Below are 26,305 nucleotides of genomic sequence, written 5' to 3'. Positions count from 1 at the left end.
TCGCCACGATGATTGAAGAAGGTAACCCACTTTTTGTTGCCACCGAAAAAATAGAATCTTCACTTTCTCTTACGGGTTCCTTACGTCTGTGAAAATCATGAATGTAAAAAGCTATAAGCTGAAAAAAAAATCTCGTCTAGCATAGTAGATGAGTTAGGAAATCCGATTCGGAATAATTCCGAAATGTGCTCTAAATTTGTACATCATTTATCATATTAATCTTGCTTTAATATTTGTGAAATATATTCATTGATTTTAGTTTTTTTGCAAACTTCTTACACACGTTTTGTCGAATTGTATGGCAAGAAGTGTTTTAAAATTATGTGAAAGCTTAATTTCTTGAAACTGTTTACTTGATACAGATCTTGTTTGTATGGCACAATTATCTTCATACATTAGGGAATCTTCATTATGAATCTAAAGACAGACATTGTCATTGCAAATATTATTTAGAATTTCCTTGTACTCATGACTATGCATTTAAAACTTATGTTTTAAAGTTATTTCGGCAGTTTGTGTTAAAGTGTCTAAAATTGAAAACAGTCTCAGGAAATCTCTTCATAATGTTTGTGTGAAAAGTTGTGTTATTCATGAAGTAAAGGGAGTATGCTATTTGAGCTATGTTTGTCATAGAAAAATAATGGTTTGCCAAAGCAATTTCGTTTTTAGACAAACATAAAAAATTTTTTATTTTGTTAGCCTGCTAAGCAATTAACAATAGTATAGATTAGGATATCTAAATTTTTATGAAGCATATTTGATTAATTTTTTGTTCACACTATTTTAAATAAGTTTCAAAATCATATTTCTTAGTTTGTTTTTGAAATTTAATGTAATTGGTCTGATAAATTTACCATTTAAAGCTTAAGTAATTATCACATTTATGTGACATTATTTTCAACTTAAATTAGTTTCAACAATTTTATTTAAATGCACGCATTTTTACACAAGGTGATATGAAATGAACAAAGACTAATATTTCTAAGTATTAGACGACCATTCATGTTGGATTCTAGTGTAAGATGTATGTAATAAGAGTTTTTCACAAAAAAGTAATCTAACTGATACTGGTTAATAACCTGACTCTTGTAATTATACTTAATAAGAGTTTTGCGCAAAGAAGTAATGTGACTGAATACAGTCATGTTCATATTGGCGTGAGGCCTCATTCTCGTAGCATATTCAATGAGAATTTTTCCCATAGAAGTGACATGACTAAGCGCAATCATGTTCACATTGGTGAAAAACTTTTTTCCTGTGATATATGTAATAAGAGTTTTTCAAACAGAAGTAATCTGACTAATCATAGTTATGTTCATACTGGTGAGAAACCTTATTCTTGTAGTATATGTAATAAGAGTTTTTCACAACGTAATCATCTGACTAGACACAATCTTATTCACACTGGTGAGAAACCTTTTTCTTGTAGTATATGTAATAAGAGTTTTTCACGAAAAAGTATTCTGACTGTACACTATCGTGTTCACACTGGTGAGAAACCTTTTTCCTGTAGTATATGTAATAAGAGTTTTTCAAACAAAAGATATCTGAATAAACACAGTTATGTTCATACTGGTGTGAAGCCTCATTCTTGTAGCATATGCAATAAGAGTTTTTCCCACAGCAGTGACATGACTAGACACAATCGTGTTCACACTGGTGAGAAGCTTTATTCTTGTAGTATATGTAACGTAAGTTTTTCAAGCAGAGGTAGTCTGACTTCACACGTTTATGTTCATAGTGGTGAGAAGCCTTATACTTGTAATATATGTAACAAAAGTTTTTCACAAAGAGCTCGACTGACTAGACACAATCGTGTTCACACTGGTGAGAAACCTTATTCTTGTAGTATATGTAATAAGAAATTTTCACACAAAAGTAATATGACAAAGCATTTTCGTGTTCATACTAGTAAGAATCCTAATTCTTGTTGTTAATTCTTTGAGTTTATAAAGGAATTTTATGCTCATTGTTCTGTTCATACTACTAAGTTTATTCATATAATGTTTAAATGATAGTGTAATCTGTTTACAAGTGTAATATTATGTTCATAAAGATAGTACAACCTGATAAATAAACCTGTGCACAATTATTTTCATTTTAGTAAGAAATCTCACCAATGTCTCACATAATGTAACAAGTTTCATAGAAAAATATTTTAACTGTCTGCAAATTTGTCCAGGGCAACTACTTTTAAGTACAAATTGAAAGTTGGTTGTGTTAAGGTAGGGTGACCCGGGGTAATTCACGATCACTCTGTTTCTGGGGTAAATAATAATCACCTAAGTTTTATTTTTTTAAGAAAAAAAATTTTTTTTTTATTTGAGACATGGACAAGAATGCTGGTACACTTTACTAAAGTATAACTACATTTACTTAATAATAGTTTTTTGTATAATTTAACAGAATAAGTATCTTTTGAACTGCTTTCTGTATTTTCCATTTCAAAGATGGGTTTCAAAATGCGCACATTTCTGCAATGATCTCCCTCCTTCTCTTAATAATAAATATTTTGCATTACTTTCTTTTTCTTTGATATGAAAATAGTGTAAGCTTTTGTTTAATTGTTTCACATCTACTGTAAACATTATAATTGATTATAGGAAACTATATGAAATGTTGCCCCCCTACAGATGGGGTAATTATTGATCACTGGGGTAATTCCTGATCATTGTCATTTTTTTTTTTATAAATTGTATTAAAAATAGCTAATTGTCTTTTATCAAATAACAATTCATATTTATTAAATGAAACAACTATAAAATATATTTTAACTTTAATCACAAAATTTGTTTTTAACTTTATACATGACAAATGTGTTCTGATTTGCACCATTTCTGGTTTGTCTTACCTTGCTTCTATCTAAATTTGTTAGAATAACATTGTTAGAATAATTTTTATGTTTATAAATTAGCCTAATATAAATATGATGTGAAATTATAAGCCTAAAAAGGATAATAAGCTTCTAGAAAGCAAAATTAGTGGATTTCTTTTAATGATTGAAAACTAAAATTTCAGTGTGAGAGCTGCTGCCAGAGCTGTTGACATACCTTACTTAACCTTACACTCACTTAATGAAGTTAGAAAATCCAGCAAAAGTAACCCATGTGGGAACTCTTTCTTATATTCCAGCAGAACATGAGAATGAGTTGGCTGCTTGCCTAATATGTATGGCACGATATAAAGAGTTTTAGAAAATTTAAAGTGTTAATCTTTATTCCTGCTTTTTACAAATTGTTTTATTAGCTGCTTAAACATATATTTTTGGCTTATTTGTTTGATCTTGATGTCTTATTTGCTAATTACCATTGTATAATTATTTTTAAATTGCCCCTTTACTATAAAAACTGGTGATCAGTAATTACCCCAGAAACGATCAAGAGATGGGGTAACTCCTGATCACTAAAAATTTTAAATGTTTTAAATTCTAATTAGATTTTCAAACTAAAGAAGGTAGCATAGGACTTATCTCATACAGCCTCAAACTTCAAGTAAATATTAAAATTCTATCTTGAATAGTTTTTTTACAAAATAGATGTTTGCATTTTTTTATCAGAAATTACCCCAGGTCACCCTACCAATTTTTTTTTATTTGTAATTCAGTTGGGCAGAGCTGATATTCAATATCATGGGACTTAGAAATTCAAGAAATAGTGATTTACTGATTATCGTCTGAGCGTTAGGCTTGCTTACTTCTAAATTATTAAATCCTTTTTGTTTGAAAGCAAACCATAGTATTCGTTTTAAGCCTAATGCCTGCATATTTCACTATTTAAATATATTGTTTCTGATTCCAATTAGACAATTAAGGTTCATCATAACTTTTGGTAATAAATAGGATATGACAACCCTCATATTTCCACGTAAGGGTTGCCAATTTTAAATTTATCATGTCAAAGAGCAGGAATGCCAGGATTTGGTCATTTTTTATAATTCGAATTAGATTTGGAAATTCTTTTATTGTTCTAGAAGGGTAAACAAAATTACATTTCCCTCCACTAATATTGGTAATAAGGGATGCTTTGATTAGTTTTTTTTATTTATTATTAATTTATTTAGAGGATCTAATTATTAATTTTTATGTAAATAAATAAAGAATTTTAAAGTTTTTCCCTCTGATTCTTTTCTTTTTGATGTGTATAAACTTCAAACCATTAAACATGATTTTTTTTTAAACCAAAGCATAATTTTGAAATCATTATTTTCAAAGTGTGAAAGAAATTTTTTTTTTCAAAAATTATGTGGTAAAGATCCAGTTTTTTTTTTTAAATAGACAAGTTTGATTTTGTGACAAAATACTTAAATTAATTAAAAAATGAAAATTGGAATACCAATTCACATTTAGGTTAAATTATATAAAATACCATTTTAAACATAAAAATTAAAATTAAAAATTATCCAAAAAATTAGGAGCAATACTAAAAAATTTACTTAAACTTGATAATTTTGTTGCTTTTTCTCTTGCTACTTCATATTTTACAATTAAGCATAAGAATTGAAATAATTTTGAAAACTTATATGCAGATAGAAAATGATTTATTTGATAAAATGCAATCAATATATTTTACTCATTCTGCTAACATTTTAACAATCAATCATTTTATTCATTTATTTAAATTATGAATTTTTTATTTTGAAAGAAAAAACATTGCAGAATATACTTTCCTTAAAAAAATTTATAAGCATGTGTTTAGATGTTTTTCAAAATTTTACGGCAAAATTTTTTCGTTTTATATTTAAAATAATTGTTTTTTACTGTAGTAATCAATTAGTAATAAGTAAAATCACTTTTTTGTTGCATGTTTTCAAATAAATTTATTTTGCTTTTAACTTATTACGAGTAATATAAGTAGTTTTTCATGTTGTGTACAAAATTTAATTTTTATTGCTTCTAAGTTTCTCTAATATTTTTAAATTAATTTATTTTACATTGATATATTACATAAATTTATTAACCTTTTGTGAGTAATCTAAGTAATTTTTCACATTATGTACAAAATTCAACTTAATTGACAAACAAAATTTAACTTTTAGTGTTCTAAAGTCATGTTTTATATTCAAAAATATTTACGTTTCTATTCTGTAATAGTTGTGTAACTTAGCAATTAATAATTTTTTTATTTTTTATCAAAAATATGCTGTAAGTCCAATTACTGTGAAACATTTGATTAGCACAAAAAACAGCATTGTGAAAGTTTTCGTGGTGTTTTTTGCCTTATTCTTAATTGAAATAGAATTCTAAATTTCATTCAGAATATATAAAAAGAAAAGAATGATTACCATATCTTTGATATAAAAAAAAATTTTGGTTGTGATAAATTTATGACCCTCAGTGGTTTAGTGGTAGTGTTTCGCGCTCCCGTGTCACAGTTCCTGGGTTTGATCCTCGAGCCGGGCAAGGTTGACTCAGCCTTTCATCCCTTCAGTGGGTCAATAAATGAGTACCGAGCATGCTTGGGAACTAAACATGGGGGGTTTCACGTTCGTCTGACCACCTAACTGAACATCTGCTCCTGCACCCCAGAACTCAAGGTCAAGAAAACTGAGATGGGCACAGTAGACCTTAGCCCTCTATGGGCTGTCGCGCCACTGAGTTTAGAGTTTGATAAATTTATGCTAATATATTAAACATATTTTTTTCATATACTTTTTACAAAAATATTAATTTTATTTGTTGTCTAACTTATGGGCTAATGTTAGAGTTGGGCTTCGATTACAACTATAATTGATTGCAGATAATTACTGCTATATAATCAATTGCTTGTTATCCTAATTGCGATTACAAATAATCATAATTTTTAAATTCATCAGACATATTTTCATTACAACTGAAATCGAGGTTACATAACCAATTACTGTAATCATGATTACAAGTAATCAAAAAATATGATTACATGTAATCTTGATTATAATTACAATTAATCTAAATATATGATTACAAGACTATTGTATACTTATAAATTATTATATTTTGCAGTAGAGATTATAATTGTACGTATTGACATTTTGTGTGTGTGTATGAACTAAAATGTATATGCATTTATCTAATGCATATATAGATGAATGCATATGTACAGATATTCATTCTAGTTGCATACACTTATTTCGTATGCAGGAAATGTATATTTTTATACATGTAATAATTACATATGCATGTGCAAAAAATATAGACTTGTGCAATATGAATGTAAGCATTTTATACAAACACTTGTATATGTAAAATGTATATGTTCATGTAGCTTGTTGCTCTATTCAAGCATCGACATCGTGCTTCCGATCCATCATGTCAACAGCACTGAAATAAGCGGTACTTTCTGTTAGCCTAAAAAATCAATGTTTTTTTTATTATTTTTTTTATTCCATTTTTTAATAAGCAAAAAAGCCTGTATATGTAAATAAACAAACGCTCAATACAATGGAACGTCAAACAAAAAAAGCAAAAGTTACACAGCATTATCGTGATGAGTATAGTGTAGAATAGCTGTGTTTTATAAAATCGAAAGTGTAGGAAGTACACTTGTTCTTCACCGTATGTTCTACGGTTTACTGTTTTGCCAAAGTTGATGCTTCTAGTACTTCTGATACCTCACAGCAATGCCTACACAGAAAGCGTATTTAGCATTGTACGAAAAAACCACAATGATTTCCAGCCTAATTTAGGAACTGACACTTTGTCTGCTCTTTTTATAGAAAAAGCAAAAGCATTAACCAACAAAAATGTGTGTTTTGAAAGGAAATTTTCCCAAAAATAGTTTAAATTTATTGAAATTATTGCATCATATCTTAAAAATGATTTATTTTGTGTTTGTGAAGTTATTTTATTCGTTTTTAAACATTATGGTATGTTCTAGGATTTTATCACTAGATTATGAAATTATATATATATTATTGAGAGCTTTTAGATTTAAAGAAATAATTATTAATAAAGGTTATTTAATTTGACAAAATTTTGCAATTTTCTATTTTTAGGTATTTTATTATTTATAAAAATTTTATTATATTTTTTTTTTATTACCTTCTATTATTGATAATTATTTTTTTTTTAATATTTGCAATTGATAAAGAGTGTAGCTTTATACCACTAAAATCTTGCAGTTTTAAAGCTACAATAAATATCAAAATAAAGCACAATAAATAAGCTTTAATAAATGGGTAGAATACATGAAATAAACTTTAAACTAGCATTTTTTAAATAATTGTTAGTTTAAATAATGTGAAAAAAAATTTGCATTGCAATTTTTAAAAAAAACTGCTTTTTCAATTTTTCACTTTCTTTTTATGACTCTTCTTTTTTTTTTTCGCAATTACCAACTTATTCATTTTAATAATTGCAAGTTATTTTTTCAAAAAAAACATTATTTTCTTCTCTTTTATAATATTTTTTATAATAAATTACAATTCGCAACTCAAACAATGCAATATTTATTTTTCAAATTTAATAATTATCTCTTTTTAGAAAATGGTATTTTCAATCGTTGTGTTATATTGAACTAAATTCTCTGCTGTTAATTTTTTGCCTTTTATTGCCCTCTTACATTAAACCCAACTCAGAAGACAAGGATGCCAAGTAGTCATACTACTTCATTTAAGAATTTCATGCTAGAGTTATTAGTTACACAATTTCACTGTTGTCGTTCTTACCCATAAGGGCTATTCGTTTTTAAAGTTTAACTCGTTTCAAATATTTTTAATACTTTCATTTAAACACATTTTCAATTTCAAAATATCCTCAATTGTTTTTATAGTTGATGCTGGATTTTATTTTTTTGCCTTATCATTTAACATTGTTCATGTAAATAAATTATGAAAAAGTCATTCGGAAAAATATTTGTTTTAAGTGCCGCATAAATTTGTAGAAGACTTTTTGAATTAGAATTAATTGCATCAATCTAGAGAACTTAAAATATTATTTGAATAATACCAAAAAAAGAGTAGTATTATAATGACCAATGAATAAAACAGAATATATTAGTTAATATTTTTTTATATTTTTTATCTAATATTTTTTTTAAAAATCTCAAAACAGAGAATACAATTATGCTTGATTTTTTCTCTCCCTAAAATTCGTAATACTAACAATAAGTATTTACAAAAGTTCAAATGTCAAACAACAGTTTAAGAAATAACTATAAAGTTTTCTTTAGTCTAGCATTTTTTTAGTACAATTTTTAAACAAAATATTTAAAACAACGTGATTTTAGAAATTTTTTAATTTTTATTTTAACAAATTTTTTTCTTAAAATATTACATAATTTTGAGAAAAAAAATTTTCGAGTATATTTCGATGTTATAATTATAAGACTGGAAATATAAATAATTTTTTCTTGGAAAATTGAGAACTGGAAAATTAAGGAAATAAATAATAAAAAAAAAGATTTCTTAATTATGCATCTAAATTTATCAGCAACTTTATAATAATTCAAAAAAAAAAAAATTTATTGAAAAAGTTTTTCTTCTTTATATTCCGGTCTTTTTATTACACTCTTATATTGAATCCAACTCAGAAGACAACGGTGCCAAGTCGTTAGAACTTTTGGGATTTAGAACATTAAGTTATACATTTTCATTGCTTTCGGTCTAGCCATAAGGATTATTCGTGATTTTATTTTATTACAAATTCGTGTTAGTAGTTTAACTCGATGCACATATCAAGTAGTTTTAATTGCACACATTTTTAATAAAATTCTCTCAATTGACGCAGGATATTTTTTTCTTATGATTTACCATTCAAAAGAAATTCTTATGATTTACCATTCATAATTCAAAAGAAATTCGTAAAAATCTTTTTGAAGTAGAATTAATCGCATACATTAAGATAATTTGAAGTATTATTTGAATAAAAACATAACGCTAGTTTAATAATAACCAATGAATATCTTTAGAATAACTTAGCTGATACTTGATGAAGAATCTCAAAACAGAAAAGAAAATAATGCTTTAGTTTTTTTTCCACCCTAAAATTTATTATTTACCATTTTATTAAAGGAGTAAGTATTTTAAAAATGTCAAACAGAAGATTTAAGAAATAACTCTAAAACGTTTTTCTTATTCAATTACTTTTTTAATGCTTTTTCTAACAAAAAAATTTTAAAAAAGGTGATTTTAGAATTTTTTTCAATCTTAATCTTAAAAAATTTTATTCCTAAAAATAATACATAATTTTTCAAAAAATAAATTGTCGAATATATTTTGGTATTATAGATATAAGAATAAAAATATCTTTTTGTCTTAGAAGATAAAAGGGGAAATTTTCGCATTTTAAAATATGAACAGAAAAAGAAAATAATAAAAGTGTTTCTTAATTATGCATTTAAATTTATCTGTAACTTAATAATAATTCAAAAACGATTATATCGAAAAAATTTCCGTTCTTCATATTCCATGCTTTTATTACCCACTTGTATTCTACCCAATTAAAAAATCAAGTGAAAATAAATGAAATTATGTTTCTTAACTAATCTACTACTTCATAAAAATTACAAAAGCGATCATATTCTAAAAGCTTCAGTTGTTTCAAATCTCTGATAGAAAATTGCACAGCGGATTAAAAATAAGTGTACAATTTATAGTAATTCTTATTAATATTATATACGATTTAGTTATAGTAATCTTTTTTATTTATTATGCACTAATCTCAGTTATAACTCACCAATTTTAAGTACTGCAAGAAACTAATTATACTAAATTTATTATGGCTAAGAATACACAAAGATTTGGAGAGAAAAAAAATGTTCACGTTTTATTTAAAGTTGTGCAAGATTATTATAGATTTTATTATAAGTTCTGCTAGAAACCGAAACTAATTATTTAATCCCTTTATTATATGAAATAATAAATTTGTGAGAGAAAAAATTATGTCTGAAATATATTCATAAAATATCTAGATAAATCATTATTAAATATCTGGGTAAAAATTATCTATGAAATCGGAAATCTAATTTAATCCCAGCGTTAAACGCATCCTAATTCGAACGTTCGAATCGCTTTCACCAGCAAATTGTTAAGTGAAAGACACCGGATAGATGGGAGGAAAAAAGGAAGATCGCAGCCCGTTAGCAAAATCCGTTCGAAAGTGCGAGGTTTCAGTAGCCGATTTCGATTGTCGTAAGGTTCTGATTTGATTTGTTCATTTACGCCGCACAAGAGCTGCACAATGGGTTATTAGGGACGGTCTGGGTAACATCCTTGAGGATGATCTGAAGACATGCCATCACAATTATAATCCTCCGCAGAGGGGATGGCACCCCGCTTCCGTGGCCAAACGACCTGCACGCGAAGTCGAGCACTTTACGGTAGAACAGTTAAACGAGGACCCATACCGCACACCCTCGGTCCCTACGCAGACTGATCCAAGTGGTCACCCACCCGCACACTGACCGCAGCCAGTGATGCTTGACTTCGGTGACAATTAAGGTTCTCATTCCTTCTCGACGACGATCGGAAGAACATGAATCACATGCAGTGGGAATGACCTTTAATGAGGTTCTTGATTTCTCTTGGCGTCAATTTCAGGTGCATAAAAGCAAACGGTTCGTTAATGGAAAAAAACTGCTCGTCCATGGATGGTGTTTTCGACATTAGGAAGCGCTGCAAGGTGTATACCTCTTATACTTCCGGGTAACTGTCTCCGGTGTATTTCAAAGCCATTTGGCTCACAACGTGACCATTGTGTTTTAAGATTCTTGCAAACGTGGTATTTGATTACTTATTACTTAGTTTACAATGAATTCTAAAACTCGAAGTGGCTCTTGTTGTGTGGTATAATAGTAGTGTTAAGTTGTAGTAACATGTGGTTTGATCAATTATAAATATGTAAACCCAACATATGAAAAAAAAATCGTTATGAAACTCTTCTTACCTTGTCAATAATATATGCCAACTTTCAAATTTAAACCTGAATAATAATGTATAGACTTAATCTTACTCCTTGAACAATATGCTTTGGTGCACAGCTTGCAACACGAACAAACAGTAATAAACAAATGGAAAGAGGCCGAATCAAGACCGCCAAAAAAGCGAGTTATTCAAAATCTAGCAACCATGTCACCTTATTTTACAATATATCTCTAAATAATTAAAACAAATTTTCACTTCAAACTCACGAGAATTACATAATAACATTAATATCTTATGAAATACGAAAGATTTCAGCTCAGAAATTGGCTAATTTATTTCTTTTATTGAAAACAAAATTATCCGTTTGAAAATATCGTCTCGCAGAATAACATGTAGTAAGCAGCTGCAAACTTTCTAACCGGAACTAGAGCAGGCATGCAGCTCGAGATTGTTTACATTTGTACTGAAAACACAATCCATTCGAGAATTACATGCTGGAAAGAACCGTTCTTACTACCTATAATGTTCCTTGTGATTCAGAACTTGATTGGAGAGTTTTCCCGTGGGTAAAACTCGACGACTTATCGGGTTTTCATTCCCATCCGAAAAATACGCATCTGCTGCATACGTTTCAGAGTCATGAAGAATCGAACCTTGTAAAAGTGACATACCAAGTGACATCTAAAAGAACTAGTTAACATGCTCTGAAGTGGCAACAACACTACATCTGTTTGCGTCCGTCTAAAATATTGATTGGTTTGGGTTTTGATTTGACAATGGATCCTGCTGATTTAGTTGAAGTTGATTTGCAAGCTGATAAAAGTAAAAAATGTTTAGATCGATGGATGGAAAATCTTCCAGAAGAAGCACATACCCTTCCTTTGCATTGTTTAGCTATCCCGGGTTTGTATTCTCTTCATATTTTCAACAGGTTGTCGTTTCTTTTTTTACATAACCAAGATGGTAAATAAAGCCAGAAAAATAGTAAATAAAACCTTTCATTGCGCAGTTATGAGTTGCACCTTAAGACACAGTATATAGATATTTTAAGATATATCTATCAGACAAATTCAACATTATTTCAGTGTCTTTGAATTTGTTTATATCTTTAATACGAAATACATAATTTTTGAAATATTTAATACTAACTTGCTCCCCCCCCTCTTCGTATTAAACAAACTAAACTCATGTTTCATTCAATCAGTTTAATATAATAATATCCTATTAAATTAAACCGTTTTGACTTAGGTTATTCCAATAATTTTTAAAAAAAATATTTATACATTCTAGAAAATATTATAAAATAATTGTGATTATTGAATTAATTCGATAATCGCAATTATTAAATTAATGACTAATTGTGTAGATTAATGATTAAAATAATTGTGAATGGTGATTGTGAACTTGTTGAATTATGTCAACATAATTTTAAGACTTTTTTAAAAAATCTTTTTATAAAAGTAAGGTTTTTGAGATCGCTTAAAAAAATAACTCTTTATTTACAAAAAAAGAACTTTTTTTAATTGTTATTAAGTTAAAAAATCAAAATGATACAACTTATTTCAATTTTTTAACTGTCCAATATGTTTTCTTGTATTTTCTAAGACTATTTGTAAAATAGTCTATAAAATTTTATGTTGAAATACCTATTTTATTTATTCATACATTACTTAATAAAGGTAAATGGAATTCAAGGAAATAACTTCTTATTTGTAACTCTTCAAATAATATGTCACTCTTGACATTTGATTGATCAGAAAAGCATCAATCAGGAATCATTTTTGCATTTTGTTTACAATTCCTTTATAAAAAAGTAAGTAAGTAAAATTTAATAAGCCGATCAAATTTAATAAGACTGATTGAAATAAATAACTACAACAAATTTAATCAAAATTAAAAAACATATCTTCTACATTTTTTTTAAAAAAAAGTTTCTTTTCTATCTTTTAAGTCACTGATTATTACTTTTCATAGTTTCTTTTTTATCATTAACTAATTTAATNATTACTAGGGGGCTAAGCCCCCTGTTCGCTGCCGCTCACCAACCCCGATCACTGCTTCGCAATAATTGTCTTTCCTTGGCAGAAAACAATTTTTCTATTAAAGTTAAAATTATTCACTTAACATATATGTACTAAAAAGGAATTCTGTTTACTTACTCTTGTGCCTCTACTTCCCACGTCTAAATATTACTCTCAAATATTACTTTACCCAAATATTAGATCTCTTGGTGAACGGAAGTGATTTTAGAAGTAATCATTTTTTAAAATAACATTTATATTCTTATAGCATTGTATTGTTCAAACAAATTTGATGGGTTCACAACCATAATTTAATACTCTCGCAAATAGTAGCAGCACTGGAAAATAAGTTCCTAAACAATATGGAAATGAATGAGGGAAAACTGGATCCTACCACGTGATTTTCCAGCCAATAAAAAGGCGCCGACAACAATGGAAAACGAGGTCAGACTTCTATGATTTTATATTATATAAAGATACATTACATTATAAATACATTGCATTTTATATATTAACTTTTCTTAGTTGAAAATGTATGTAGCATGATAGTGTAACACTGGATAATATTTTGCTGTATTCTTGCTTTCCATGCAAATTTCTTTTATAGTTAAGATATATAAAATAAATAGTAAATACTAGTTTACAAGATAAAGGTGTATCAATTTCTATTTAAATTATGTCTAGTGTTTATGAATTTAAAACCTGCTTTGTGTTGTTTAAGTATTTCAGTTTTTTTTAAATTTTATTTAACGAATTTTCCATATAACGAACTTATTATCGGAATTTAGCGACTTCGTTAAATGGAGGTCCGAGTGTATATATAAAATCACTCTGCTAATAATAACCATCCTCAGTGGTAGTTAAATTGAAGATTACGAGCCGTTGGGAAAAGTTTAGAAACTTTTTTTTTTGGTTTACCACTCTTTGTAATTATCTAATATATATAATTCACTTGCGTGGCTCCCAAATTTTGGCTGCATTTCTTTTCCGCCGGTGGCAACGTTTGCTTTGTTTTGTTTACGTTGCTATTTCTCTTACACGGCGAATCGACCAATGATTGCCGCTAAAAATGTCACATGCCAAATCTAGTTGAGGTGGTTCAACATATAGTGCTTTTAAAAACGGAAACTGAAATAACCAGAGAGCATCAGCTGCGGCAATCTCCTACTATTAAGCTAGGCAGAAGTGAGTAGTCTTTGTCGATAGATCTCTATTTTAGTATTGTGTCGAAAGCGCTTATTTTCACGAATTTATATATTACGAATTTATTTGATGATTTTTGATTTATATCACGAATTATACTATAGTATATTTCTAATAGGTTTAACGAATTACATGTCATTTATTTGAATTCAAATTTGTTTTAATGACTTAGTATTTACTAAACAGATGTAATTTTTCTTTAAGAAAAGTCTTTATATGGATTTGAATGATTGTTTTGAATTCTTAGAATTTTGTGCATTTGCAATGAACCGAAGTTAGTAGCAAGCGAAGCGAGCTTGGTTTGCGAATCAAACCATATAAGATTGCGTAGCAATTTTCGGGGGTTGGCGAGCGTTAGCGAGCAGGGGGAGCAACCCACTAGTTCTTAATACTTTTCTTAATAATTGGAGTAAAAAAACATAAAGGATGAGGCATATGAATTATGAACTACAATAAATAAAAGTTGAAATTAGAAGTATATTATGAACTTTTTATTAATAAAATGGTTTTTTCTTGATAAATTTAGTTCATGATATTTTTTTCTGTGCAATATATTGAGTGTTTAATGACACAACATATTGAATTAACACAAATATATTTGTTTTTCGTGAAAAACAAGGACATTTTATAGCGTAACAATGATGAATGTAAGGCAATAATGGGGGTTGGTAAACAGAGTCCCTAACGCATAAAAAAGTTGCATGTTTCATTAAAAATTAAGTTGGAACAGATAAGTAATGCACTGAATTGGAATATTTGATACATTTAAGTCACATTGTATTTCATTTAGAAAAGAAGTTAAAGACAAAAAACACGATCTAGAAAGAATAAAGTTAGTTACTCTCGAATTAAATCTGCTCGTTTGTATCTAACTGGCTTAACTGTTTCAAGATTTTACAAACAGCAGCTAGCTTACACTTTTTATTACAACTGCTTCTTTTGAAATAATCATCACATTAAGAGACATTTGGATCAGGAACTGATTTACGGGGCACATGCTTAGCCCCCCAGATTGTGAAGGCACCAACACAAATTACACATGAAAAAATTTTCTTTTTTATTTCTCTTAACTAAACTAGTTTGGCCTTTAACTCGTAAGGGTTCTCAAATTTTTCCCTTAATTGTTTTTAGTATAAATATTTTTAAAAAAATTTATAAAAATATATCTTACAAATGATTTTTATTAATGCTATAGATGTTTTGCTAGATAAATAACAAATAACTTTCTTTTGAGCGTTTTTTATCATTCTTACCAACAGCTCCATTAGTAAAATTTTAGTATTTTGTTACAGTTCAGCTAAATTCAATTTTGAATTCCTATACGAGACCCTGATTTAAAATGCCCCAACAAAGCATCATGTGCAATATGTTCAATGCAGAACTACAACATTCTACTGATATTAAAAATTATGGTATGGTATCATTTTATTGCAAAAATGAACATTACTGGGTGAATTTTTAAGTTCAACAGCCAACCTTCGAATTCTAAAATTAAGAATATTGAATTCTAAAATTAAATATTTAAGTGTGCACATCGCATTCAAAACTTTTCAGGTAAGTATGTGTTTTTCGGATAATCTCTGAAATATCTCAGTGGCTAATTCCATGTGATTTTTTATCCATGGAACCCATTCCGGCATAATTAAAATATTCTTTGAATGATCAGCGATGAAATCTATCGCAAAAGATTTTAGACCTTTATGGGAAACCATGTCTGCAAGTGCTGCAATTTCACACGCATTTCTGTCTGATATTTCAGACTTCAAGAAGGATCCACACATTTCCTTCAGGCGAAGAACTTCATACTTTTCAGCAACGATTAATAGATTTTTAGCGCCGTCATAATCCATTTTGTCCACGATATCACAGTATATATAATTCATAAACGCTTTAAAAGTGTCAATATCGACATCTTGAATGTCCACAATTCCAGTTTTCGCTTCAACCATATCAAGTTGGAACATGGCATGGAATACTGGCGACCGGGCGGCTAGAATTGATTTGTGAGCTTGTACGATCTCATCCTCAACTCGTATCTTAACGTCGCATAATGTTTTATCAGAAAATAAATTTCGAATATCACTTTGCACGGTGTGTAGACTAATATCGGTATCATCGACAAGCATTTTTCTTTCGCTGTTTTCATGGATTACTGCTTGCGACTCTATGCATCCAGAACAAAATAATTCGCACAAAATAAGCATTCTTCCATTTTTAATGTATTTATTTCGATTATGCTTTATTTCGGAGACAGGAAAGAAGGAAGGCATTACCCACTCGTTATTGTCTTTTGAAAAGATATTCTTGTCCTTTATAGAGAATATTTGATTCCCTTTGGCATCTAGCAAACTAATTTTGCAATCGATATATTGCGGTGAGTCATTGTCACATCTATCAATTCTTATTTGTACATCTTCTATCATTTTTTTAAAAGTGATACACCATTCAATCATATCTGAAAAATAGAACAATTTCTTCATAATTGACTGATTTTTCATGTCCAGCAGTGCATTTATCTCATTTTTTTCCCAGGTCAATCGAAGGTTTAGTTGATTAACAATAATTTTAGTTCGAGCAAGGCAATCTGGAGAGTTCGCAACACTGGATTCTGTACTCGATATATGACAACAAACAGTCAGGAAATCTTTATTCACTCGAAAAATATCATGTTTTACAATTGCAGTTTCAACTAGATTACCTCCTCTTGACAAGTTACCTTCATTAAAAACTACATTCTTTTCTTCATAAACCCCTAGTAAGTGACCACCTGGCCCGATTATTTCTATTTTAAAATCAATGACAATTTCCCTCTCTTCTTCAACTAGCCATAATTCGAAATACACGTTTGATACACTGTCGTCATGCGATGGATCATCTTTTGGAAATAAAACCAACTGCCAATGACTTTGATCAAAATTTTCATCAGGGAAGTATGGGCTTCCGATAGATTCTTGATAGTAAAAAGAGAAGTTTTCGATTTTCCAAGTAAAACTAAAGCCTTTCTTCTTAATGCCTGTCATAATTTCAAAGACAGAATACTCTCAATCTTACTCCTTGAACAATATGCTTTGGTGCACAGCTTGCAACACGAACAAACAGTAATAAACAAATGGAAAGAGGCCAAATCAAGACCGCCAAAAAGCGAGTTATTCAAAATCTAGCAACCATGTCACCTTATTTTACAATATATTTCTAAATAATTAAAACAAATTTTCACTTCAAACTCACGAGAATTACATAATAACATTAATATCTTATGAAATACGGAAGATTTGAGCTCAGAAATTGGCTAATTTATTTCTTTTATTGAAAACAAAACTATCCGTTTGAAAATATCGTCTCGCAGAATAACATGTAGTAAGCAGCTGCAAACTTTCTAACCGGAACTAGAGCAGGCATGCAGCTCGAGATTGTTTACATTTGTACTGAAAACACAATCCATTCGAGAATTACATGCTGGAAAGAACCGTTCTTACTACCTATAATGTTCCTTGTGATTCAGAACTTGATTGGAGAGTTTTCCCGTGGGTAAAACTCGACGACTTATCGGGTTTTCATTCCCATCCGAAAAATACGCATCTGCTGCATACGTTTCAGAGTCATGAAGAATCGAACCTTGTAAAAGTGACATACCAAGTGACATCTAAAAGAACTAGTTAACATGCTCTGAAGTGGCAACAACACTACATCTGTTTGCGTCCGTCTAAAATATTGATTGGTTTGGGTTTTGATTTGACAATGGATCCTGCTGATTTAGTTGAAGTTGATTTGCAAGCTGATAAAAGTAAAAAATGTTTAGATCGATGGATGGAAAATCTTCCAGAAGAAGCACATACCCTTCCTTTGCATTGTTTAGCTATCCCGGGTTTGTATTCTCTTCATATTTTCAACAGGTTGTCGTTTCTTTTTTTACATAACCAAGATGGTAAATAAAGCCAGAAAAATAGTAAATAAAACCTTTCATTGCGCAGTTATGAGTTGCACCTTAAGACACAGTATATAGATATTTTAAGATATATCTATCAGACAAATTCAACATTATTTCAGTGTCTTTGAATTTGTTTATATCTTTAATACGAAATACATAATTTTTGAAATATTTAATACTAACTTGCTCCCCCCCCTCTTCGTATTAAACAAACTAAACTCATGTTTCATTCAATCAGTTTAATATAATAATATCCTATTAAATTAAACCGTTTTGACTTAGGTTATTCCAATAATTTTTAAAAAAAATATTTATACATTCTAGAAAATATTATAAAATAATTGTGATTATTGAATTAATTCGATAATCGCAATTATTAAATTAATGACTAATTGTGTAGATTAATGATTAAAATAATTGTGAATGGTGATTGTGAACTTGTTGAATTATGTCAACATAATTTTAAGACTTTTTTAAAAAATCTTTTTATAAAAGTAAGGTTTTTGAGATCGCTTGAAAAATTAACTCTTTATTTACAAAAAAAGAACTTTTTTTAATTGTTATTAAGTTAAAAAATCAAAATGATACAACTTATTTCAATTTTTTAACTGTCCAATATGTTTTCTTGTATTTTCTAAGACTATTTGTAAAATAGTCTATAAAATTTTATGTTGAAATACCTATTTTATTTATTCATACATTACTTAATAAAGGTAAATGGAATTCAAGGAAATAACTTCTTATTTGTAACTCTTCAAATAATATGTCACTCTTGACATTTGATTGATCAGAAAAGCATCAATCAGGAATCATTTTTGCATTTTGTTTACAATTCCTTAATAAAAAAGTAAGTGAGTAAAATTTAATAAGCCGATCAAATTTAATAAGACTGATTGAAATAAATAACTACAACAAATTTAATCAAAATTAAAAAACATATCTTCTACATTTTTTTAAAAAAAAGTTTCTTTTCTATCTTTTAAGTCACTGATTATTACTTTTCATAGTTTCTTTTTTATCATTAACTAATTTAATTAGGAAGTTTTTTTAAAAATATAATTGAAGTTTGTTGAGTAGTAACAGCAACTTTTTATTTTTAGTGACATTGATGTTTGTTACCATTCAGAACTTTAAGCTTTGAAATGTGTATTTCAGAATATTTGATACCTTAAACTGGATATAACTATTAATTAAAATTTCTATTTTTTACCGTATTATCTTCCAACCTTTTGAGTGTTAATTTTTCATTTTTTTAATGTTCATCTACAACGAATAAAGTTCTTTCCTTGCGATAAAGTAGTGCATAGCAGGAAAATTTCAGTTTGACTTTGTCCAGAGGCTGAACACTTGAAAAGAAAAATTAATGAAATTTAAGTATGGACCGGCCAGCTGCAAATGAGGGAAATCAGGGAATTTTTCCAATCTCGATCACAGGGAAACATCATGGATTAGATCTGGTAAATTAATTTGAGTTTGAAGAAACTTAAACTGGTACTAAAGTTTGAAGAATTCGTTTAAGCATATTCATTTTTCCAAAAAAATTAGTCTTGTAATATTTGTTAAAATTTATTTTTGACTCTAATGGAAAATATAATTGTTTTGTAATATATTTTATGCTTAAGAATAAAGCATAACTAAAAGATTAATAGTAAAATTTATGATTACAAAAATCAGAGAAATTCTGTAAAATCTGGAGATTTTCATTGAGGGTTAGTGGCCACCTTGATAAAAATTTATATCATCAGATTAATTTTTTTAATATTTTTTTAGTTTTCTTCAGATATATCAGAGATTGTAAAAGAATGAAATAGATGGGATCATTCACCATTAATATAAACTATTCTATGACTTGAATGTAAGATGTAAATGAATGTTTGAACATCTGTTTCATTAGTATCTTAAAAGAGCACCACGGGAGTTCCATTGCACATAGTATGTAGAAATCTACTTTTAAAAAAATAATAATAATAGAAAATTTGAATAAATCAAAAACTTCTACAAAGTTAAAGGAAAATTGATTTGACTATAATAAACAATGTACCAACTAGAAATTGTGATTAATTCATAGCACCAATTACTAATATCATTGATATTAGAATCTAATGATTTCAAATCCTCGTATAGATTTATTCATTGTTAAAATTGCCGAAATGGCAAATAAAATCCAAATTAGCAAAACATAAGAATTAAAAAAAAAAAAACATTATTTATATGAAAACAATTTTTTTTTTGTAGGTTCTCATGATTCTATGAGCTGCACTGTAACACCACAGTCAGACGTAGCACCCGATGATCTTGACCTCTATAATTCTTACTTCATCCGTGCAACAAGTTGCTTGTCAAAAAGAGTAATCTACAACTGGTGTTGCACCCAATCCTTTGACTGCAAGCAACAACTTGAAGCAGGAATCAGATACTTTGATCTGAGAGTGGCTAAACGACCTGAGGATGGACTTCTATACATAGTGCATGGCCTGTATGGTGCAGAAACCAAAAAAGTACTTGAAAAAATGCACGAATTTCTAGACTCACATTCCAAAGAAGTGGTTTTGTTAGATTTCCAGCATCTGTACGAGATGAACCATTTTGACCACCACAAGTTGCTGCACCAACTCACAGAAATCTTCGGGGCCATGCTGTGCCCTTATGTTGCGGACCTTACTGAATTCACTTTGTCGTGGATGTGGGAGAGGGGGTTTCAGGTTGTGGTGTTCTATCGAGATTCGGTTGCACAATACCATCCCTTCCTGTGGCCATCTGAATCCATTCCAAATCCTTGGCCAAACACAAGGAGCATCAAGTTTTTGCTCGCTTTCTTGACAGGATACGAGAGGAAAAGAGAGGCAGGTAAGTTCTTTGTATCCCAGTCCATTCTGACGCCAAATCTGTTTTTCATTTTGAGGAATATTCTTGGGAATTTGAGAAGCGTGCTGGTGAACGAGAGCAACAAGCAGCTTCTGAAATGGCTCGAAGACAAACATCCCGGCCCTCATGGCTTAAATATTGTCATATGCGATTTTATTGACTACAATGACTGTGCCATTCCTCAAAGTATTATCAACCTGAATCACAAATCACCTATCATGTCCAGCAATGTGCGAAAAAGTAGTTATGAAGTGGTTTGATTTTTTTAAAGTATGATTTGAGTAGTGCCAATACTATCAACAAAAAATTTGTAGTCTTTTTAATTTATTAAATGTTGACTATTTGTTTATATGCAACAAAAATCACTTTTTAATTGGACAAAAAATTAACTTTAAGCTTTGAACATGAAACATTTTATTTCCTTAAAAGGAATTGTAATGTATTATTATTTGTTTTAATTTAAATAAAAAAGTCATATTAAAATTTTTTTTAATTCTTTTTTTTTGGAAGGNTTTTTTTTGGGGGGGGGGAGGAGGAACTTATTATGAACTCTCAGAAGTACTCTCCTTTTAAAATTACGAACTTCAGATATTGAACAAGAGACATTCTGAATTCAAAGTCTTCAAACTAAAAAATTTTTGCGCAAGAAGTTAAAATTTCTAAATCTTGGATACTTCTAAGAATTCAAATATCACTTTTATGCTAAGTTTATTTTTTTATTGTGGAAATTTTCTTGATCTATATATATATATTTAAAATACAAATTTATAAAAGTAAGGTTCATTTATATAGCTATCTTACAAACCTTTTGTTGGTAGTGTGTGCTGCAAGTCAGGGGTGTTCAATTCCTTTACTTATAAATTTCTGTATTTAAAACAAATAACATAAAGCTGGCCATGATCATAATCTATTTCTTTTAATCATTACTCAGCATGACTATGGTTTTTAAAACAGCGATTAATAGCATTCCTCATCATAATCCCATTAGGATTCTTCTTTCTATGAATTCATAGAACCATAAAGTAACTACTTAATTGTAGTCATGTTAGGATATATAACTTTTTTGTTTCTAACCTCCACTAGGGGAAAAAAAATACTGCATACTGTTTAAAATAATTCAAAGTTTAACTAACAAAATTTTGAAAGAAAAAAATTGATTAAAAACTTATAATGTATCATGTTATATTTTGATTTACTACATACACTACTAGTTGAAAACCATTTAAAAAGAATATTGTTCAGTTAATTATAAATGTGAGAATTTTGATTAGTTATGAATATATATGTTACGTTGAAGTAATAAAATATTATTAATACTCAATATTAATAATAACCACTTCTTTTGGTCAAAGTGAGAAATTATTCACTTGAACTGGTTAATATTATTAATAAACTATGTAGTCAATGTGATTAAACAGTTTATATAGCATTGGGACATGGGTGTGCATATTTGTTATAGTTTAATTTATAAATGTGGTTGTTTTTAATACTAACCAGTCAATATTAATAACCTTTTTCTTGGTCAAAGTGAGAAATAAAATGGGGAGATTTCTGTATCGTGATCTGTGACAGAATAATGCCAAGTCGTGGCAACTTAATTTTTCCAGTTTGAAATCAATTTGGTGATTGTAGTTGGTGTGGCAGATTACGACATGGAAATATTTCCAATAAAAACCCGAAAAAATGACATTTACCAAACTTTATTGGTTATTATTAATAATAATGGGAAATGTGATAAATTTGCTTCAATTATTCATGTTAGCTGGCTTATTTGGTTATTATTAATATTGACCGGTTAGTATTAATAATAACAGAATATTCACATTGACCATGACATATACATTGGTTTTTTTGAAGCAACTCATTTCTATTACAGCTATTACTTTCTTTTTTAATCCATCTTACAGTGGATGCAATATACACAGTATTTTAAAATTTATTTTGCTTTTCAATATTGTTTAACAAAATTAAAACAATGTATCAAATAAGCATAATGAAATCATATAAATAGTAAAAACTTGAATATTTATTTTTACGAATATAAGATATTATTTTAGTTTATCACATTTGAATGTTTTTAAGCCTATGTTTGATAGAATCATTGAAAAAGTACAAATTCATTTAGCTCATTTTAAAAGATATACAAATGGAATTTTATGTAGTTATAATAGTTCTAGAATATTGTTTATAAATGTGTGTATGTGAGAGTCATATTCATATTTTTTTCTCACATTTCAATATTTAGTAAATACATTTTTATTTTTTCGACTAAGTCCTTGTAATATACATGTTATTTTAAGTAGAACAAACATAATTTTAACCATGAATAAAAAAAATAGAAGTATAATTTTTGAAATTAATATTTAGATTTGACAAAAATTTAAATAGAGTATAGGGCTGAATTGAGCTCTATTGACATTCAGACTTTGCAGCTCAGTTTAAAATTAAATATGTCATTAAATTAGTCAAGATAAAAAAAATTTTACTAGGCCCTAAGTAAATTGAGCATCCCTGGTAAATAATTTGTTGTAGTTTTATGCTTTTTAAAGCTTTGGCCTATAAATGTTGTTATAAATGTTCTATGTAAAACATAATTGTATATAGATACACACTTAATAAATGTAAGTTTTGTTTAAAAGGTATGTATTCCTTTCCAAAAGGAGTTGAAATTTAAGTACAGTGATCATAATGGTGACTAATTTATAATTAGACTAATTTCAAGTTTTAGTTTTCTTTCATTTTAAGGAAATTGTATTGATTTCAGACATGAATAAATAATAGTAAACTTTTTTTATGGTAGTCACAAATATGAATCATCCCAAAAATTTTATCAAAAATTTTTTTATAGTCTACTTAATTAAAAATATTTGTAAGCTTGTACTTACAATATATACTGAAATTAGTAACTAGAAGATCAGTTGCATTGAGTTTCCAAAATTGCTGTGATAAATTGTGTTAACAAAATATTAAAATTGTTATGCAATATGAATTCATTTTTGTAAACAATTAAATTGGGGAAATTGGCTGGCACTGTGATATTTTAGCTTTTTTATTTCAATTTTATTAAATGTTTTATTATTGTGTTTGATTTTTTTTAAAATATGTATAGATATAGGTAAAATATACATTACTTAGCTATACTGGTATGCATTTCTTTATTTTTATTTATAATATGAAATTTTAAATAATAATGCATTGATTTAAGCTACACATTCTATTAAAGTATTGTATAATATATTTAAGTAAACATGATGAATAAATGTGCAAAAAAATACAAATAGATGAATGTAAGATTAGTGTAGTCTCCATAGTGAAATGGTGTAGTATGGAATTGTGTTATTATAAATAAAAATAAAAACAAAAGTGAGTAAATTTCTTTCTTTTAATAAATATGAATTAATGATTTTGTTATAATTCACTTTATACAAAAATTTTACAAAAAATAAATAGATTTCCTTTTGTACACATGTTTCTGTTGATGCTCAAATGACATTTTAGACCAAGAGAGGAATCTACAAGAAGTAAAATAAATAAAAAGCATTTAGTATATTTTCTGTACATATGTTACGATTTACACCCAGCAAGAGGAATATGAATAAAAAAGACCTCATCTTACAGTACAGCAAAAAAATTTACATAGATAACTAAACTTAAATATTGAAAAGGTCTCCAATTTCACATATCATGGTTCAATAATCAGTGATAACATTTCCTAAGAATTTCATTTTTACTGTCACAAAGGAGTGGTAAGAGGAAATTTTTAATTTTGAAACTATTTTTAAAATTAAAAATTAATTCAATTTGAAATAAAATGAATATCAATTATTTTAGATGAAAATTAAAATAATTGAATAAAAAATAATTGAATTAATATTTAATATAATTGAAAATTAAAATAATTGAATTAATATTTTAGATTTAATCGGGAACTATTTGTAATAACTACCATAAATGAAGCAATTAAAATAAAGATACGTATTAAGTACAGGGGTCTGTCTAGGTTTTTCTGAGAGGTNAATATCAATTATTTTAGATGAAAATTTTCTTTTAATCGGGAACTATTTGTAATAACTACCATAAATGAAGCAATTAAAATAAAGATACGTATTAAGTACAGGGGTCTGTCTAGGTTTTTCTGAGAGGTACTTATTTTGTGAATATTTAGACAATTTGTGAAAAATTAAAAATTTTATTAAAAAATCAACAAAAAAATATGGATTTATTATTTCTTAAGGGATACAAAAATAAAATTTTAAGAAAAAGTATTTTGTGAAACTACCGTTTTTCCTAAAATTCAATTTGTGAAACTACCGTTTTTCCTACAGTTGAATTTGTGAAGGTACCGCTAAACGGTAGTAAATTCGGCCTGGACAGACCCCTGAAATATGATTTATATTTTCAAAAGTTAAATTCAATTATATATTTAACATAACATGAATATAAAATCAGTACATCTCTTCAGCGTAGGATCCCAGATTTTTGACAATTTAATTGTGTATTGTCTGTTTTTATTAAACTGCCAAATTTACTAGGTTAAGATGGTTAATTTTCTTATACTAGTATTTTAAATAATATTAACTTACTGACTTGTACACTAAATTGTTACACTAATTTTTTGCACTAACATCTAATCAAATGTCTAAAATTGTTTTACTTATTTATCTTTTAACAAATAATATGACTTTTCTGTTAATACACAAAATAATAAGAAAGCAAACATAATATTTTATATTAAGAATAAAGGATTATAATGTGAATAAAACAATGAATTATAATGAAATGAAAGTTAATCATCAGGGATGTGATTGACAAAAACACAAAAAAGAGGAAGTTTATAACTGTAGCATTAAACGTGCAAAAGAAAAAATGATATGAATTCAATAGCNTTCTCAAAATTAAATGGTAACAAAAACATTGAGTGGAAAAATTTAGGGGATTGAGGAAAGAAAAAAAAATATTGGGATCGCTACTCTGTTAACTCAATAGAAAAAGAAATTTTAACAGAATGCACTACAAATTTGTAAGTCTCAAAGCTGTTAACACATACGAGGAAACATAAATCAGATATATGTATTATGCTATTGGCATTTGTACAGAATTTTTGCCAATTATAAGAGGCAGGAGGGGGCATTTTTATATATATTTTTTTTTTCTTGCGAATTTCGTCAACCTATTCATGAAAAAAATTATAGCAAGCCAAGTTTGTTTAAGAGGAGATATATATATCAGACATGTGATTGCTGAAAGAAGAAATTATCTGAATTTTTTTTATACTTGATTTTTTTCACCATCTTCTGCAGACTGTCATTATATTTACATGAATAAACATGTATATTGAAAAAAATTACAGATTACTCCTATTTCGCATTTATCAAGTCATCGCATCAGGAAAGAAAAAAAGATTTTGAAAACTGAAATCTACGTCAATAATTGAAAAAGATTAATAATTAAA

At 28.1% G+C, this 26,305-nt stretch overlaps 4 protein-coding genes across 24 annotated transcripts in view; 2 read left to right on the top strand and 2 right to left on the bottom strand.

Annotated features, from left to right (window-relative positions):
* On the top strand, window positions 1–2,078 carry LOC107442701 (zinc finger protein 271). Its single transcript, XM_016056334.3, has one exon. It carries the CDS (start codon window positions 1,212–1,214, stop codon window positions 1,935–1,937), a length of 726 nt encoding a protein of 241 aa, XP_015911820.2. The 5' UTR covers window positions 1–1,211; the 3' UTR covers window positions 1,938–2,078.
* Window positions 2,079–14,529: 12,451 nt separating this feature from the next.
* LOC107442705 (speckle-type POZ protein B) lies at window positions 14,530–17,424 on the bottom strand. Its single transcript, XM_043045633.2, has one exon. It carries the CDS (start codon window positions 17,078–17,080, stop codon window positions 15,611–15,613), a length of 1,470 nt encoding a protein of 489 aa, XP_042901567.1. The 5' UTR covers window positions 17,081–17,424; the 3' UTR covers window positions 14,530–15,610.
* A 217-nt stretch (window positions 17,425–17,641) lies between these two features.
* On the top strand, window positions 17,642–24,225 carry LOC107442703 (PI-PLC X domain-containing protein 3). Its single transcript, XM_016056336.3, has 2 exons — window positions 17,642–17,925; window positions 20,224–24,225. Exons 1-2 carry the CDS (start codon window positions 17,799–17,801, stop codon window positions 21,111–21,113), a joined length of 1,017 nt encoding a protein of 338 aa, XP_015911822.2. The 5' UTR covers window positions 17,642–17,798; the 3' UTR covers window positions 21,114–24,225.
* Window positions 24,222–26,305, bottom strand: part of LOC107442702 (uro-adherence factor A) — an 82,388-nt gene continuing 80,304 nt past the window's right edge. For all 21 annotated transcript variants that reach the window (XM_071177366.1, XM_043045643.2, XM_071177359.1 and 18 more), the window contains one exon: window positions 24,222–24,365. The gene's annotated coding sequence lies outside the window, so the exon portion shown is untranslated. The remainder of the gene's footprint in view (window positions 24,366–26,305) is intronic.

Source organism: Parasteatoda tepidariorum, chromosome 2 (genome assembly GCF_043381705.1).
Source record: "Parasteatoda tepidariorum isolate YZ-2023 chromosome 2, CAS_Ptep_4.0, whole genome shotgun sequence".
NCBI classification, from domain to species: Eukaryota; Metazoa; Arthropoda; class Arachnida; order Araneae; family Theridiidae; genus Parasteatoda; species Parasteatoda tepidariorum.
The sequence above is the reverse complement of the archived record's forward strand: the minus strand, read 5'-3'. Positions and strand labels throughout refer to the sequence as shown.

What these genes read in the sequence shown, in the direction of transcription:
- LOC107442703 (XM_016056336.3), top strand. Translation starts at nt 17,799, where the DNA reads ATGGATCCTGCTGATTTAGTTGAAGTTGATTTGCAAGCTGATAAAAGT. An exon ending in GCATTGTTTAGCTATCCCGG is followed by an intron (nt 17,926 to 20,223) that starts GTTTGTATTCTC and finishes TTTTTTTTGTAG; the next exon opens with GTTCTCATGATTCTATGAGC.
- LOC107442705 (XM_043045633.2), bottom strand. Translation starts at nt 17,080, where the DNA reads ATGACAGGCATTAAGAAGAAAGGCTTTAGTTTTACTTGGAAAATCGAA.
- LOC107442701 (XM_016056334.3), top strand. Translation starts at nt 1,212, where the DNA reads ATGACTAAGCGCAATCATGTTCACATTGGTGAAAAACTTTTTTCCTGT.